Source organism: Psammomys obesus, unplaced genomic scaffold, assembly GCF_907164565.1.
Source record: "Psammomys obesus unplaced genomic scaffold, mPsaObe1.curated_primary_1811, whole genome shotgun sequence".
NCBI classification, from domain to species: Eukaryota; Metazoa; Chordata; class Mammalia; order Rodentia; family Muridae; genus Psammomys; species Psammomys obesus.
The window spans coordinates 6,434,717-6,449,681 of record NW_026592890.1 but is presented as its reverse complement, the minus strand read 5'-3'; the positions used below and the strand labels follow the sequence as shown (position 1 = coordinate 6,449,681).

At 41.5% G+C, this 14,965-nt stretch overlaps 1 protein-coding gene across 1 annotated transcript in view; it reads right to left on the bottom strand.

Annotated features, from left to right (window-relative positions):
- The window catches only part of Tulp4 (TUB like protein 4), a 108,525-nt gene that overhangs the window by 50,254 nt on the left and 43,306 nt on the right, over nt 1-14,965 (bottom strand). Inside the window, exons 2-3 of the mRNA XM_055615944.1 lie at nt 13,131-13,259; nt 3,792-3,953 (exon numbers count right to left, since the gene is read on the bottom strand). Coding sequence (XP_055471919.1) covers nt 3,792-3,953; nt 13,131-13,259 — 291 coding nt within the window. The remainder of the gene's footprint in view (nt 1-3,791; nt 3,954-13,130; nt 13,260-14,965) is intronic.

Here is a 14,965-nt window from a genome sequence, read left to right as displayed (position 1 = left end):
TCAGATGGTGTTTTGTGCTAGCCTTTCTTTTAGCAGGTGAACCAAAACAACCCTTTCAAGTTTAAAGAGCTAAGAAAAATATGTGACCTGATTATGTCTACACAGTCTAAGATCTGGAATAAAACAAAAAAACGGACTCTAAGTAATTGTCAACTTAGACCTTTCCTGGCAACTTAGAACTTTCCTATTTTATCTGAAGTAATTTTAAAAATGTGTAAGAAAATATGAGACATGAGAATCTTTCCTTTTAAAAGTTCTATATTTACAAAATAAGTATGAACTATACTTAGGGAAACTGAAGTCTGGAGCAGCTAGCAACAGGTGTATTAGGTAAAGACGTCTCCTTCTAAAGCATGGTCCTTGTGGAACCCTGTCCCCATGGCAGAGGAAAGCCCCCAAGGACTGTTTGTTTTCTTGAGATTATTCCAGGAAAAGCAAGAGGCATGTTACTATAGGTGTGCCTTCACAAACTGTTATCACAGAATTCTTCATCTTTGAGACTAAATTCCCAAAATTTGATTTTGAGGCTTCTATCAGTGGAAAAAGATGAAGCAGAGCTGGCTGCTGGAGGATGGTTCCTGCCTCTGCCTTTCTGAAGAAGGGAGAGGAATAATATCAAGCTCTCAGCAGCATTACAGAGTGTAAGATACGTGGCCATGACCTGAACCGTACTGGAGGCACAACTGTCTGCATGTCAAATGTCAAAGCACTCCCACATTCAAGTGGTCTGTCCTTCTCCCAAATCCCAGCAAACAGAGGAAAACACATGTCAAGACTTCTCAGAATTGCAGAAGCCTCACTGCTTCACTAACCTGGATCCATGCAGAACCTATAGGTTTCCTTGTCGATCATGTCTGTTACTTTCTATGTACTCCATCTGTTGGCTATTCACACCAACTTGAGCAGATGGAAGGAATCCTTTGTAAGCCCTCAAAGGCAAGAAAGTGGCCAAGGCCCCACCTACAGAGCTCCAAGCAGCCAGGCTCTGGACACCAGACTTCCCTAGCAGCTCTAATTGTAATTTTCTAACTGTTCTTCCCAGCCCTGAGGTAGGACAGTGCCCAGACCCCAACTTACAAGAAAAATCCCACCAATCCCTGAAAAAGAAAACGCATGAATTCCTGAGCTCAGGACTTGAAATTTCACCAATCCTCACCCTGGAAAGCTCTGACCCCTAAGAAATCCTATATAAGCCCTGGCTACTGTTTGGTTCCCTGCTGTCCTCTCAGGAGCACAGGCAGCCACCCCTGGATTCCTCTCCCCCAGTAAATCTCTTTTTGAAATTTGCTGCTTGGTATGACTCTCTCATTGGAAGAGGCCAAGAAGCAAAGAAGAGAAGCAGCTAGGAAGTAGAGCAGGGTGAGGCTCCTGAGCTCCTCAGATCACTTGATAACTCTTCCCTGGGAGCTGCAATGCTCAATACAAGGAACAGCCAAGCGAAGCTATTACACTGTAGCACTCCAGCTCAGCCAGGGATATCCTGCCTCAGGGCTGCAACACCTCTGCTGGAACTTCCTCTCACAGCTGTGTACAACTGTGCAGTTCCTGGGCTCCAGGACCTCAGGATGCCTTTCCATCCAAGCAGAAACACCGGCATCATCCTTTCTCCAAAGTCTTACAATGTTCTAATGCAAGCACATCACAAGTTTATCAAGTTGTTTATACTACTGCTTTGTCTGTGATCTTCTCTTTTCCAATAACTTATTAGTCTGTTATAAAGTGAATTATATGCCCCCAAAATTTGTTTTCCTGCACACTGATTGAATGTGACTCCATTTTGAGATGAGTGACATGACAATCTAATCCAACTGGTGTGGGTATCCTGAGAGAGACTCCAGGGATGCAAGTGTCCTGAGGAAACCACGTGAGGACACTGCAAGCAACGGACATCTGTAAACCAAAGACACACTGCCAATGTCTCAGTCTTGAACTTCAGCCTCAGAAGTGTGAGAAATGAGTTTCTGCTGGTTCAAACCACCCTATTTGTGGTGCTTTGCTATGACAGCCCTAGTTAAATATATATAGCTGTTGTCCACTATCCAATATCCAGACAGGATTACCTTCCCTTAACACAACAAAAATTTTTAGCATGACGCAAAATGCAACCATTGGGGAAAAAAATCAGCTGTAATAACTGAGAACATGCTGTGGAAATAACTTGATTTTCTACAAAGGTTCTATATGTTGCCACACCAAATTTGATGTAATGAACAATGTTGTGAATTCTAGTTCTCATGAAAACAACAAAACCTACATTTTTAGCTCGGCGAACGTTGCAAGTCCAGAACCAAATTTTCGTGGGCTATCTTTACCTCTCTTAATATTGCCTAACATTGACCTAACATTCTCAGAACAAACAGGCAAGCTCCTTTTTAGAATGTAGGAACAGAGCTCTAGATGCCAGCAGCCCAAAGGTGAAGAATGTGATCAGGCAATGTCTGAAATTTACAGCATAGACTTCATACTTTACTATAACCTACTATTTTAACTCATTTGGAAAGTGTCTTGATTTATGATTTCCTCTGTCCTATGAAAATGATGGAGCACAATGTTTAGGTAACCTGAATCGAGTTCCTGGGTCACGGTCACGAACATTCAGCTCTAGATTCTAACACTCAAAACTGAAAGGTTATCAGAGGCAAGCAGTTGGCATGTAAAAATTAAAATTGTTCCAAAAACAAAAGCATACAAGGGAAACACATTCTCAGAGGCAGAGAGATGGCTCAGCAGTTCAGCGTACTGGCTGCTCTTCCAGCGGACAGGGTTTAATTCCTAGCACCCATTAGGGTACCTCCCACCTGTCTGTAACTCCACTGTTGGAGGATCTGACTGCTCTCCTGGTCTCCAGAGGAACTACAAGCACATGGTGCACAGGCATACAAGGCAAGCAGATCATCTACACATATCAAAACAAACAACAAGTTTCTCTAACAATCAGGGAAATGAACCTGGACACTGGATGGCATCACTACGAATTTCTAGGAATGGGAACGATATGGAAGTTATTCAAGGCTGATATGTCAACATTCACAAATGTACACAAATATTTACTACAAAAATATGCATGAATGGTAAGAGGGAGGAAAAAAAGACAACTGAGCAAAAATTTCATAGAATATTACTTGCTCAATTTAAAGAGAATATAGTCTTTTGAATCTTCTTTATACTGAACACATTCATAACCACTAATGGGCAAATATTCCACCTCACATCAACATTCTGGAGCATGATGTGGGGCAGAGTTCACAGGTGGAAGTGCACTCCCCAAACCGAGAAACAGTATGTGTATACAATTAGCAACTAATACTCAGGCTCATCTATTACATTTTCTCCCCACTGAAAATGGCACATAAGACACCAACCTAGAATGAAGAAGTATATGACAAGTGGGGGGTGTGGGGGGGAGCTAGATTTAACTCACTTGTAAAAGAGGCACTGTGTTAATTTTAAATTTCCTGCAGAGGAAGTTTTCAACTTCCCTTTCTATTTGTTACCTATTGATTATCTGGCTGCTTTATTTGCATTTATATGAACATTTTATATGATTAAAACATTAAGTAAATGTTTACCACGTTAGGATTTCATTTGTTTTAATTTTCACTGAACAGTTTTCTTGTTTTATTTTTCCTTCAGCGCTGGAAATGGACTTCAGGGCTATGTGTAGAGTCCACAGGCTTTTCTATGAGTGACCACTGTCCTCAGTGGTGTGTGGTTCTTTAAGAGGCTTTTGTATCCTGCCTCCTCCTCAAGCTGCTGTGGTAGCATACACAGTGACATTTCAGAAGTATTACCTGCTGGTCATCAGGAGTCCATATACCACATGTGATCTGGCTCTCCAAGTTGATTTCAGATGACCAGTGCCTTTGTCCACTGACAGATCCAACCAGGACAAACCCATCTCGATATGAAATAAGCGCTTGAGTCCCGTCATGGCTCCATGTGAAATCACTCACCTTAAAGACATACAAAGAAGGATCAGTTCACAGCATGAACAGCAAAACATGTTTATCAAAGCCAAGGTGCATTCACTAATTTAAATTTTAGTTGAAGATCAAGATGGGCTAAACACAACGATATAAAAGGGAAGGCTACAGCAGCCAGAGAAGGTGGTGCATTTCTGTATTTGTAGCAAGCTGCGGGCTATCACAATGAGTTCCAGATCAACCTTAGCTCCAAAACACAAACAAATAAACAACCAACCCCCACCAAAACCAAACCAAAACACCAAAAACCCAAAACAAAACAAACAACCCCCCTACCCAGGAGCTGGGAGTGAGCTGTGTGATAAGTAGTACCTGCTGAGTATAAGCAAGACCCTGAGTTTCAGATCTGCTCTGTATAGATCAGGGAAGAGGGTAAGGAAGAAAGGAGAGCACAGTTAGAATTACTGCACATAGCATGAACTATGTGTCACACTACTACAGGCTCTGTGTACTGTAATTCACTAAGCCCCAGACCAGCCATCCACGGAGACGTCTTCATTCCACACAGCCAGTGAGGGACAGAGCTGGGAATCTTCTCAGAGTCTAGCTCCAGAGCTCTTTGCCCTTTTCACGCGGCCTCCTGTTTATGAAGGTTAGTAACAGGCTCTCACTCCAGCACCATTTGTTGCTCAATTACACAACAGTAAAGCTCCACTCTTCTTATTTTCTCAAATGCTGGGGAGGAATCCTCTGATTGGAGGGAAGGGACAGAAATCTAAAGGGAAGCTTACACTTAGTATTGAATAACTCAAGCATGTTCAGAACATGCATTCAAATGCTGCTTCTCTCCTTTAATTTTCTGTGCTGAATCGCTTGTATGGGTTTTTCAATAGTCCACTGATCTTCTACCTGTAGGCAATGGGGGAATGGTGTGTAAATAGTGAGGGCTGGGCTACAGTGTAGTTTAGCAGTAGAGTGCTGAATAGCAATCTCAATTCCTACCATGGCAGGGAAAGGTGATACATTTCTTTCGTCTTACAACTTTAATCATTTACCATGTCTTCACAATCTGCAGATACAGGATTTTAAAAATATTTACTCCATTCTTAATTATGTGTACATGCTGTCTGTCTGAGGGTGTGTGCAACAGAAGCAGAAAAAAAGCCCAAGGTCCACAGATCTGGTGTTACAGGAAGTTATGAACTGCCTGCCATGGGTGGACACTAGGAACCAAATAAAGGTCCTCTGAATTCGGTGACCACTGAGCCATCACTCCAGCCCCCGAATACTGGATTGCATTTCTTTTTTCCCTTACTTCCTTTCTTTTGTTTTGCTTTGTTTCCAAGACAGGGTTTCTCGGGGTAGCCTTGGCTAACCTAGAACTCACTCTATAGACAGAGATCTACCTGCCTCTGCCTCCCCCATGTTGGGATTAAAAGTGTGTGCTACCAGTGCCCCAAGATACAGGATTTGACAGATGTTCATTCATTTATTCTTAGCCTATAAGCTATTTAACTTATTTTTTCATACATGTTAGAGATTTGGGAATGTATGTTTGTGACGCCGAGCCTTATAGAGGAAGCTATGCTGACATATGTAGACCCTATGTGGCCCTTGAACTCATGGCAATTCTCTTGATTCGGCTTCCTGAAAGTGCTGACATTACAAGAGTAGACCACCATGCCCTCCCTGCTTATAGGCATTTAGTTGGTGCCAAAGATAAAACTCAAGTTTTGTCTTTCATGTGAAACACTTTATCAGGGAAGCCATCTCTGGTTCCCCCATCCAAGTTTTTAAAAAGAGATTCTGTGCAATTTTATCTTTTAGCCGAACTTAGTCCATTTATACATATTCTGTTTGTTGCTGTGTTTGATCCTGTCTCTACTACCTTAATTTACTTCTTAGTGTGGACTACTGTCTTTCTTTTTAACTTCTCTCTCTCACACACAAAATCACTAACCATAATCTTTACTGCTGCTTGTACTTGTACTGTTTTAAAAATTTGTGACATTGCTAAATACATACATCACATTTCAAGAAATAAATAAATAAACATAAATAATAAATAAACATTTCAAGAAAATAAACAAATAAAGTGCAAAGATAAAGCGCTTTCAGATGTGTTTTCAGCACAGATGGGTGAAGCTGATGCCAACCAGCCTTGTCTACAGTGACAATGGCACTGATTGGCGGAACAGGCCTTCAACAGCTGCTCCCAGTCAGCAGAAAGAGGTGCTTCTGTAAGAAAACTCAGAGCTTTGGCTTCACATCCTGTCCATTCAATTCCACGATCCAGTTTCTCTTAAGAATACCAAGCTCCCAAAGACAGCATATTACTGGGCAATAAGTATAACATTTCCCCCAAAGATTATGCTCTTATTTACATGTATATACATTACTTACATGTATACCTATGTATCATGAAACAGTTAAATAAAAGGAGAGACTTCTTAGAGAGCTAAAGTACACAGCAATGAAAAGGGGCTTCTCAGAGCAGCAAACCTTTCCATCCCATGTCTGTCTCTTTAAAACTGTATTACTTCTCAGTACTGAAAAGACTCAAGATCCTCCTTTAGCCATTATGTATGTGTTGGGTGGTAATAGATAATACATTGCTATTATTTATAATTACTCTATTCAGCTTCTTAAACCAATTCATAACCCCATATGGGGTCACATAATAGAATATAAGGTTTGTAAACTTTTTGGCAAGAATACAAGGTTTCTGAGTATGGCCAAAAATTAATCAAAAATCAAACATATGACAGGCCCATGGTGTTCCTGCCAGAGCCTCTGTGCTGCGTGGTAGGACTCACTGTAGCCTTGGTTCTGGATAGGTAGTACACACGTGAACAGCGCACAGCCACTGCTGCGCATGTGATACCAGTGAACGCTGTCTGAAGCACCTCCACTGCTGCGCATGTGATTCCAGTGAACGCTGTCTGAAGCACCTCCACTCAAATTCAAGACTGTTTATCTTATAAACTAAAGTGTTTTTACTTCACACACAAAGCTTTCTTCGGCTGTGGAAACATTCACTTCATTATAAAAACCAGACGTTTTATAGTTTGTTATTATCCTTCAGAATATATCATATCATATATCATATCATAGGAGCACACTGTGTTTGAAAGTCTGATTTTTTAAACTGATATTTGAATTTACCATGAATTTTAGATTGGGATTAGGACAAAACTTCCAACAATTTCTGAAATGGCCCCACATATACTTCTGTCATCTTGTGCTACATATTTACGCAAAATGACATTTTCAGGGTTAGTAATTTTAAGATAAAAATACCAATATACTCTAAAACCCATTAAAGATAGTGTATATCCTGCAGCATTAAATATTCAGCCAAGATTTAATTCTTTTTCTTTGTTTTTTTTTAATACTAGGTCTCTCTATGTGTTCTCCTGCTGGCCTGAAACATGGTATATGGTCTAGCCTGGCCTCAAAACTGGAGCAATTCTCCTGCCTCTGCCTCCCAATACTAGGATAATAGCCATGACTTATCATGCTTAGCTAATATTTAACTTTTTAGGGGGGAAAAATTAACACATTTATCTCATTAGTATGAAATTTTGCTTTATTTTTAATAAGTGAAAATACACGTATATAAATTGTTCTGAAGTTATTATCTCTATGATTTATTATCAGTAAATATTTAATTTATATGCCTACTGAATATATCTATCTTGCAGGGATTTCATGGGTCAAAGTAATGAGCTGTCCGATAAAGCCGTCCTGCTCTACTGTGCAGTACCCAGAAATACTTGTATCTACCTTAACTATAGCTTAGGCTTACTGACCAACCAATCCCCACCCCTCCTCCTCTCTCCCTAGCCTCTACCTAACTATAGCTTAGAGCCACTGACCAACTCTACTGGCTGGGTTTGTGTCAACTTGACACAAGCTAGAAATATGTGAGGAGCCTCAGTTGAGGAAGTGCCTCCATGAGATCCAGCTGTAAGGCATTTTCTCAATTAGTGATCAATGGGGGAGGCCCCAGCCCATTGTAGGTGGTTCCATCTTTGAGCTGGTGGTCCTTAGTTAACTTAGAAAGCAGTCTGAGCAAATGATGGGAAGCAAGCTAATACGCAGCTCTCTGTATCAGCTGGTCTTCAGGTTCCTCTTTAAATTCCTGTCTTTACTCTCCCCCTTCCTCCCCAGTCCCCCCCCCATCTTCTACTTTTTGCAATGTAGAAGCATAAATGGAATAATCCCTTTCCTCCCCAACTTCCTTTTTTGTCATGGTGTTTTTGTTGTAGCAACAGAAACCCTAACTAACACACATGCTGTTAGTAGGAATGTTGGTACAGCTCACATGAAAACATTACAGACGTTCCTCCAAAGATTAAAATTGGAACTACCATATGATCTGCAGCCCACTGATTAATACACACAGCAGCAGAATACTAATCATCTGGAAAAGAATGAAATTCTACATCTGCAACTGTGGGCAAAATTGGAGGCCTTTATGTTATAAAGTAAGCCTTCCAAAGGAAGGCATGTACCACGTGATCTTAGAGCCCAATCCTAAAAAAAGTCATTTCACAGGAGCTGAATTAGAATGGTTGCTACCAGAAGCTAAGGAGAGAGGACAGATGGGGAGATTGGTCAGTGGATTTAAGCTACAGGTGGAGAATAGGGAGAAGGGGGCATGATGGAGGAAAGTTAGTGACTTAGAATTTCTATTGCTACAACAAAACACCATGACCAAAAAGGAGGTTGGGGAAGGAAAGAATTTTCCTTGGCTTACACTTCCATACTGCTGATTATCATAGAAGGAAGTCAGGAAAGGAACTCAAAACAGGGCAAAAACCTGGAGGCAGGAGCTGTGCAGAGACCATGGCGGGTGCTGCTTATCGGCTTGCTCCTCATAGATTGTTCAGCTGCTTTCTTAGAGAACTGGGGACCACCAGCTTGAGGTGGCACCATCCTCAATGGGCTGCCCCCTACCCCGAACTGTCCCTTACTAAGAAAATGCCCTACAGCAAGATCTTATGGAGGCATCATCTTAATTGAGGTTTCTTCCTTTCAAGTAACTCTGGCTTGTGTCAAGCTGACTCAAGACTGGCCAGCACAGTGAGCATGTTCTTACTGGTACTAACTTGTCTCTCTGACAGTAAACTCATCAGGAGATGGCATCTCACTGTGGTGATGATGTGCATTTTCATGATGATTACTGAGTTTGAACATTTCTTCACCTCCTGTCTACTATAGGTTTTCTTGAGAATATTTATTTAGGTGTATTGTCCAGTGTTTAATTGAAACATCTTTTTTTTTTCTCTGTTAAATTCCTTGCAATTCTAAATATTAACCTCTTGTCAGAAGCAACAGTTTGCAAACATCTCTCATTTTAAAGGCTACGTTTCCTTTGTTTTACAAATCTTACTAGTTTGAAACAAACCTGTTTATTTTTGCTTTTGCTTCCTGTGCTTTGGGGGTGTCATTCCCACACCCAAAGAAACAAAAGCCACTAGCAATCTCACAAAAAGGTATTAGAGGATGTTCAACTGAACTGTCTGAGTTTACTACTTTAGCACAGGGCAGTAAAAATGCTTGGTATCTGCTGTGCGGAAGAGGAAGATGATGAGTTCAGGTCAGAAGAAGCGATACAAACTTAGGGAGGCCCTGTCTGAAAGAACCAAAGACTAAAGGTGTACCTCAGTTTGTCAACCTCAGCAATTCTAAACCCACCACCATCAGAGAGATTGTGTGTGTGTGTGAATCTGTCTGTCTGTTTTTCTTTCCCCTCTCCAAACTGGAGAAACAAAAATGGGGAGAAAAAAGTACTAACTACTAGGGGGGAAAATAGCAGAAATTCCTCTCTGGGGGATCGTTTAGAACTGCAAACTTTGCTGAAGTTTCAGCCTCACTGTACTAAGGTGAGTTCTCAGATTTCTTGAAGCTAAGCAGCATTTTGGCCACACCACTGCCTGAGGCAGCTTCTTATTAGAGCCTGTCAGAGTATGTGCCTGGCACAGCCATTCTCAGTGACTAACGCTGTAAAAGAATGCATGCACTGTTCCACACCCACTTTGAAATAAAGGCCTCATGATCACTTCCTGAAAAAGAAACTGCTACAGCATTACTTAGCTTTTGCCAAATGCTTGTTACCTTGTGACAACAAGCTGCATGGTCTAAGTGAGGATCATCAGTTGCTCCTTCTAAAACAGTGATGCTTTTCTTGGAGCTGCCTGGCTAGCTTGCTCCTCCTCCAAGCTACAGAGCTGCTCATTCCACCAGAAATGTTTCCAGGTGTACTAAGGGCACACTGCCTCAATCAGCAATCAGCACAACCTATGCATTTTTTTTTTAAACTAAGGTCAGATCTAACTCCAACATCATCAAAGGCAAACAGGAGTTCCCCCAAATGTCAGTATTTAATGAAAGCAACTGCTCAAGAGGGTCTAAGGTTTAAATAACTGGTTTTTAACAGCAAAAAAAAAAAAAAAAAAAAAAAGGGCAACCGTGTCATGAGCTATAGCAATTCCTTTAGTAGCAACTGCTAGCACCAGCACCTGAACTTTGAGTGCTGTCCAATGTTCTGTGGTCCACGTCTGCTCACCTGTCCCCAGGAGTCACTTCCCTTACCTTTCTTGTTTCTGACATTGTGTCTGTTCTAAACGCTCTACAGGAAAAAAAAAAAAAAAAAAAAAAAAGGTGGATGTTGACAGGTATGTCAATTACACAGCTGGCAGATGGAGATAATGGGAACTGGAGTGTGGGTGGGTCCTTGCTGAGAAAACACAGTGCTGGGAAAAACCATGTAGTGGAGCTGCTGCCTGCCTGATAGGGTGTGTCTTCCAAACAATAATAAAGTCTGGGCACTTACGGATATAATATGAACACATGGATTTTTGCCAAAGAGAAATAGGTTGGTTTGGAGCTTGTTTTGTTTTGTGTGTGTGTGTGTGTGTTTGGTTTTTCTTTTGTTTTGTCTAGAAACAGTGTGGTACAATGTGTTAGAAGAAAAATGCAGTCCGAGTACTCAATTTAGCACCTCCTTGGGTAAGTTATTGAACATCTTGACCTGGATTTTTTTTTTTTCTATTAAGTGACAATAGCAGATTTTCATAAAGTTCTGTGAAGCTTGAGAGAAAAACAGAAAAGAAAGAAAGAAAGAAAGAAAGAAAGAAAGAAAGAAAGAAAGAAAGAAAGAAAGAAAGGAAGCAATATGGCGTAAGTTTTAAGTCATCATGACCAAGGCAACTCTTATGAAAGGAAACATTTCACTGGAGGCTGGCTCAGTTTGAGATGTTTGGTCCATTATCACTATGGCAGGGAACAATGTGGTGTGCAGGCAGGTGAGGGAGCAGGAGCTCCATGCTCACTCTGTATCCTCTGAGGCGCATCTGCTGGTTACTCCTTTGTAGTTCTTAGAAGGTGTTTCCTGTGCTGACCTCTGTATGGTTGTTTCTCATAGCCCACTTACCAGGTAAAGAGCTTTATGGCTCTTTTCTATTGTTTTCAGTTAGTATGACACCTGTTCTGATATGCCACGCCTACTCTGAGGAAAACCCTCCAAGGACTTCCTGCTGAGCTGCTGCCATTACAGAACTGGCCTTGTACTGCTCTGGATTGCTCTCCAAATCCCGCCCTGCTGTTTTGGCTGGGCTACCTGGCACCCCTCTCTCTCTTCTGCTGAAGGATACCCTCAGAGAGCACTGCTGATGAAGGTTTCCTGCACTATTTTAACTATTTCCCTGGGATTGCCTCACTGTATATTTCTAGTTTACTGGATGATCATCTGCTCCTTTCTCACCTGGCACTTAAGTTAGGAGCTTCCCACATTTGAAAGATACAGACCATTCAGGTAACATAAAATTCTAAGATATTAAGGTATTATTGTCAATACTGATTAGGCAGAAGGTCTTGAGGTATGTCATCACAGGAGCCTGCCTCTGTGGAAACAGCATTCTTCTTTTGTGTGACAGTGCATTCATTTAATAGGTTAGGCATAATGACCCTAATAAAGCCACATCTGTTTGCACCATGACTCAAGAGTAAGGAAAGGAGGAAATGGTGCCTGCCCTGTGACACTAATCAGACTTTTGGAAGGAAAACTGCAAATGCAGCAGTCTGCAAGACCTTGATGAGTTAATGTTGCTTTGCAAGGTCAGAGGCATAAGCTCTGTAGGCAGACAGTATAGGTCAGAAACTCAGCCCTTGACTTCCAAGTTCAAGGTAGTTCTCTGTGCCTGTTTTCTCATCTATAATAAGGTGTCTCAAGGGTCACTGAAAATTAAATCAAAGGGTATATGAGACGTGCCTAAAACATCACTTACGCCTAGCAGCTATCACTGCATGTGACCTGCACATTCTCACAGAGCTATTGCCTCAGAGCCTCCAGCATCCCCGAAGTCAAGTTTCAGCTGTGGAGATAGCAACTCTTTATGAGTTGTGTGAGACAGATCCTCTTCCAAAGTTGCTTATGGGGTCTCTTTGGTGCTGCAATTAGCGATCTAGCAAAAGGACAGGATTCTTGTTTTTAATGTGCATTAGTGTTTTGCCTGCATATCTGTATGCATACCAAGTGCTCAGAGACCAGAGGAAGACACTGGATGCCCTAGAACTGGAGTTACAGATGGTTATGAGGCACCATGTGGATGCTGAGAACAAAACCCAAGTCCTCTGCAAGACCAGTAAGCACTCTTAACCACTGAATGGAGATGTGCCTTCAGATCCGGAATCTCAAGGAGCACTTTAAATCATTACTGAGAAACACAGGACAGAAAGAATGGACACAGGCTATGGTGGCTTGAATAAGAATAGCCTGCATAGGCTCGTATATTTGAATGCTTAGTCACCAGGGAGTGACACTATTTAAAAGGATTAGAAGGTGTGGGCTTGGTGGAAAAAATTGTGTCACTGGAGGTGGAATTCGAGGGTTCAAAAACCCATGCCAAGCCCAGAGTCTCTCTCTTGGCCTAAAAATGCTCTCAGGATGGGGGGGGGGGGAGGCTGTGTGGGTCACTTATAGCACAGAGTTCTCAGCAGTAGCTGGCTGGCGAGGAAGAGGCATATCTTCTATACTCATGTTCAAGTTGAATGAAAGGGAAGGATCTAACTTACTGCCCTTTACCTCATACACACACAAAAAAAGTTTCACTGAAGACCAAGGCTACTCCATTTGCTCTGGGAATTGGGTTGGCCTTTAAGCAACAGTGTTTCATTGGAAGAGGTCTGCGATATACTCACCTGAGCCCCACGGTCATTGACCAGTTCCACAGACCACCTGCCTTCATACTGAATCCACACAAATATTCCTCCATCTGCGTCACATGTGGCAAGTTTCTGGTAAGGCTCATTCCATCTCACCAGCACAACCTAGAAAAATAAGAAAATGTTAACAACAAGAAAGAAAACAACCAGTCACGTTTATTTCCATAAAGTATTCAGACTTCAGAACTAAACAGGAGAATAGGAGATAACGTGGGAATTAGGAGGGGACCAGCTGAAGCCACATGAATCCAGATACTTGACATGTCCTAGAAGACAGCAGACACCTGACAAATAATGAAGTATGTTCGCTGATACAAAGAGGGGCCCCACCTGACCCAGCACCTTCCTCTCACAGGTATGTAAAGATCTCTCATTTGCTATAGAGAAAAGGTCTACACAAAATTCTTATTTTTGAAACATGGTATTTGTTGAGTATAGCAAAAGACATCTCAATTTTCTGTCTTTTCTGGACTATCTTATTTCTGAACAGCTTAGCATCTAAAAAGAGCCAACATGGAAAACTCACAGTTGAAAGATTTAAGTTGCTTTGGATTTATCTGAAAGAAAATATAAAGTTATAAGCTTCTGTGGTGGTTGAATGAGAACAATATTCATAGGCTCATATAGTTGAATGCTTAGTCATCAGGGAGTAGCACTATTTTGAAAGGATTAGAAGGATTGGAAGGTATGGCCTTATTTAAGTAAGTGTGGCCTTGTTGGAGGAAGTGTGTCACTGGGAAAGGACTTTGAGGTTTCAAACACCCACACCCCCACACCAGGTCCAGTGTCACTCCCCACCCCCACCTAGGAATCAGGTACAGCTCTGGTGCCCATGCTTCCTGCCATGATGAGGATAATGGACGAAGCCTCTGAAACCATAAGCAAGCCCCAATCAAATGCTTTCTTTTATAATGGTTGCCTTGGTCACGGTGTCTCTTCACAGCAATAGAACAGTGACTAAAATAGCTTCTAATTTTATGAGTATGGGAACTTAACTCCTTTTATAAAATTAATATACACTACTAATTTTTTAATTAGAAAAACTTAAAACTTAAAAATTTTCTCAATCTAGAGAAATTCTTTCATCTTTCTCAATTATAAATTATAACTTATTTTATCTAAAAAGGTAGAATGTCTGAGACAGCGAGATGGCTCATTGGTAAAAGTTCGTACTTCAAGCCTGACAATCAAAATTTGACTCCTGGAGCCTTGAGTATAGGTGTTCAGAGAGAGCCAACTACACCAGTCTGTCATCTGACCTCCACACGTGTGTGGTGGTCATCATAAACACACAGGCATAATAATAAATAAAACTTTAAAAGGTAGGAAGTTGTCAGGTGATTTGTGAGTCTATGTGATAAACACTTGGCAAGTCTGGGGCCCAGGTTGAAAGGGTCAAGAATACCTATGCAGTCGGACACTGTCATCAAAACAAAGCGACTGCCTACAGATTGGGAAAGAATCATCACCAACCCTCTATCTGACAGAGGACTCATATCCAATATATATAAAGAACTAAACAAGCTGAAAAGCAACAAACCAAGTAATCCACTTAAAAAATGGGGAACAGAGCTAAAGAGAGAATTCTCTGCAGAGGAATATCGAATGGCAGAGAAGCACTTAAAGAAATGCTCAACCTCATTAGCCATTAGGGAAATGCAAATCAAAACAACCCTGAGATTTCACCTTACACCCATCAGAATGGCCAAGATGAAAATCTCAAGGGACAACACATGCTGGAGAGGATGTGGAGAAAGGGGAACGCTTCTCCACTGCTGGTGGGAATGTAAACTGGTACAACCACTCTGGAA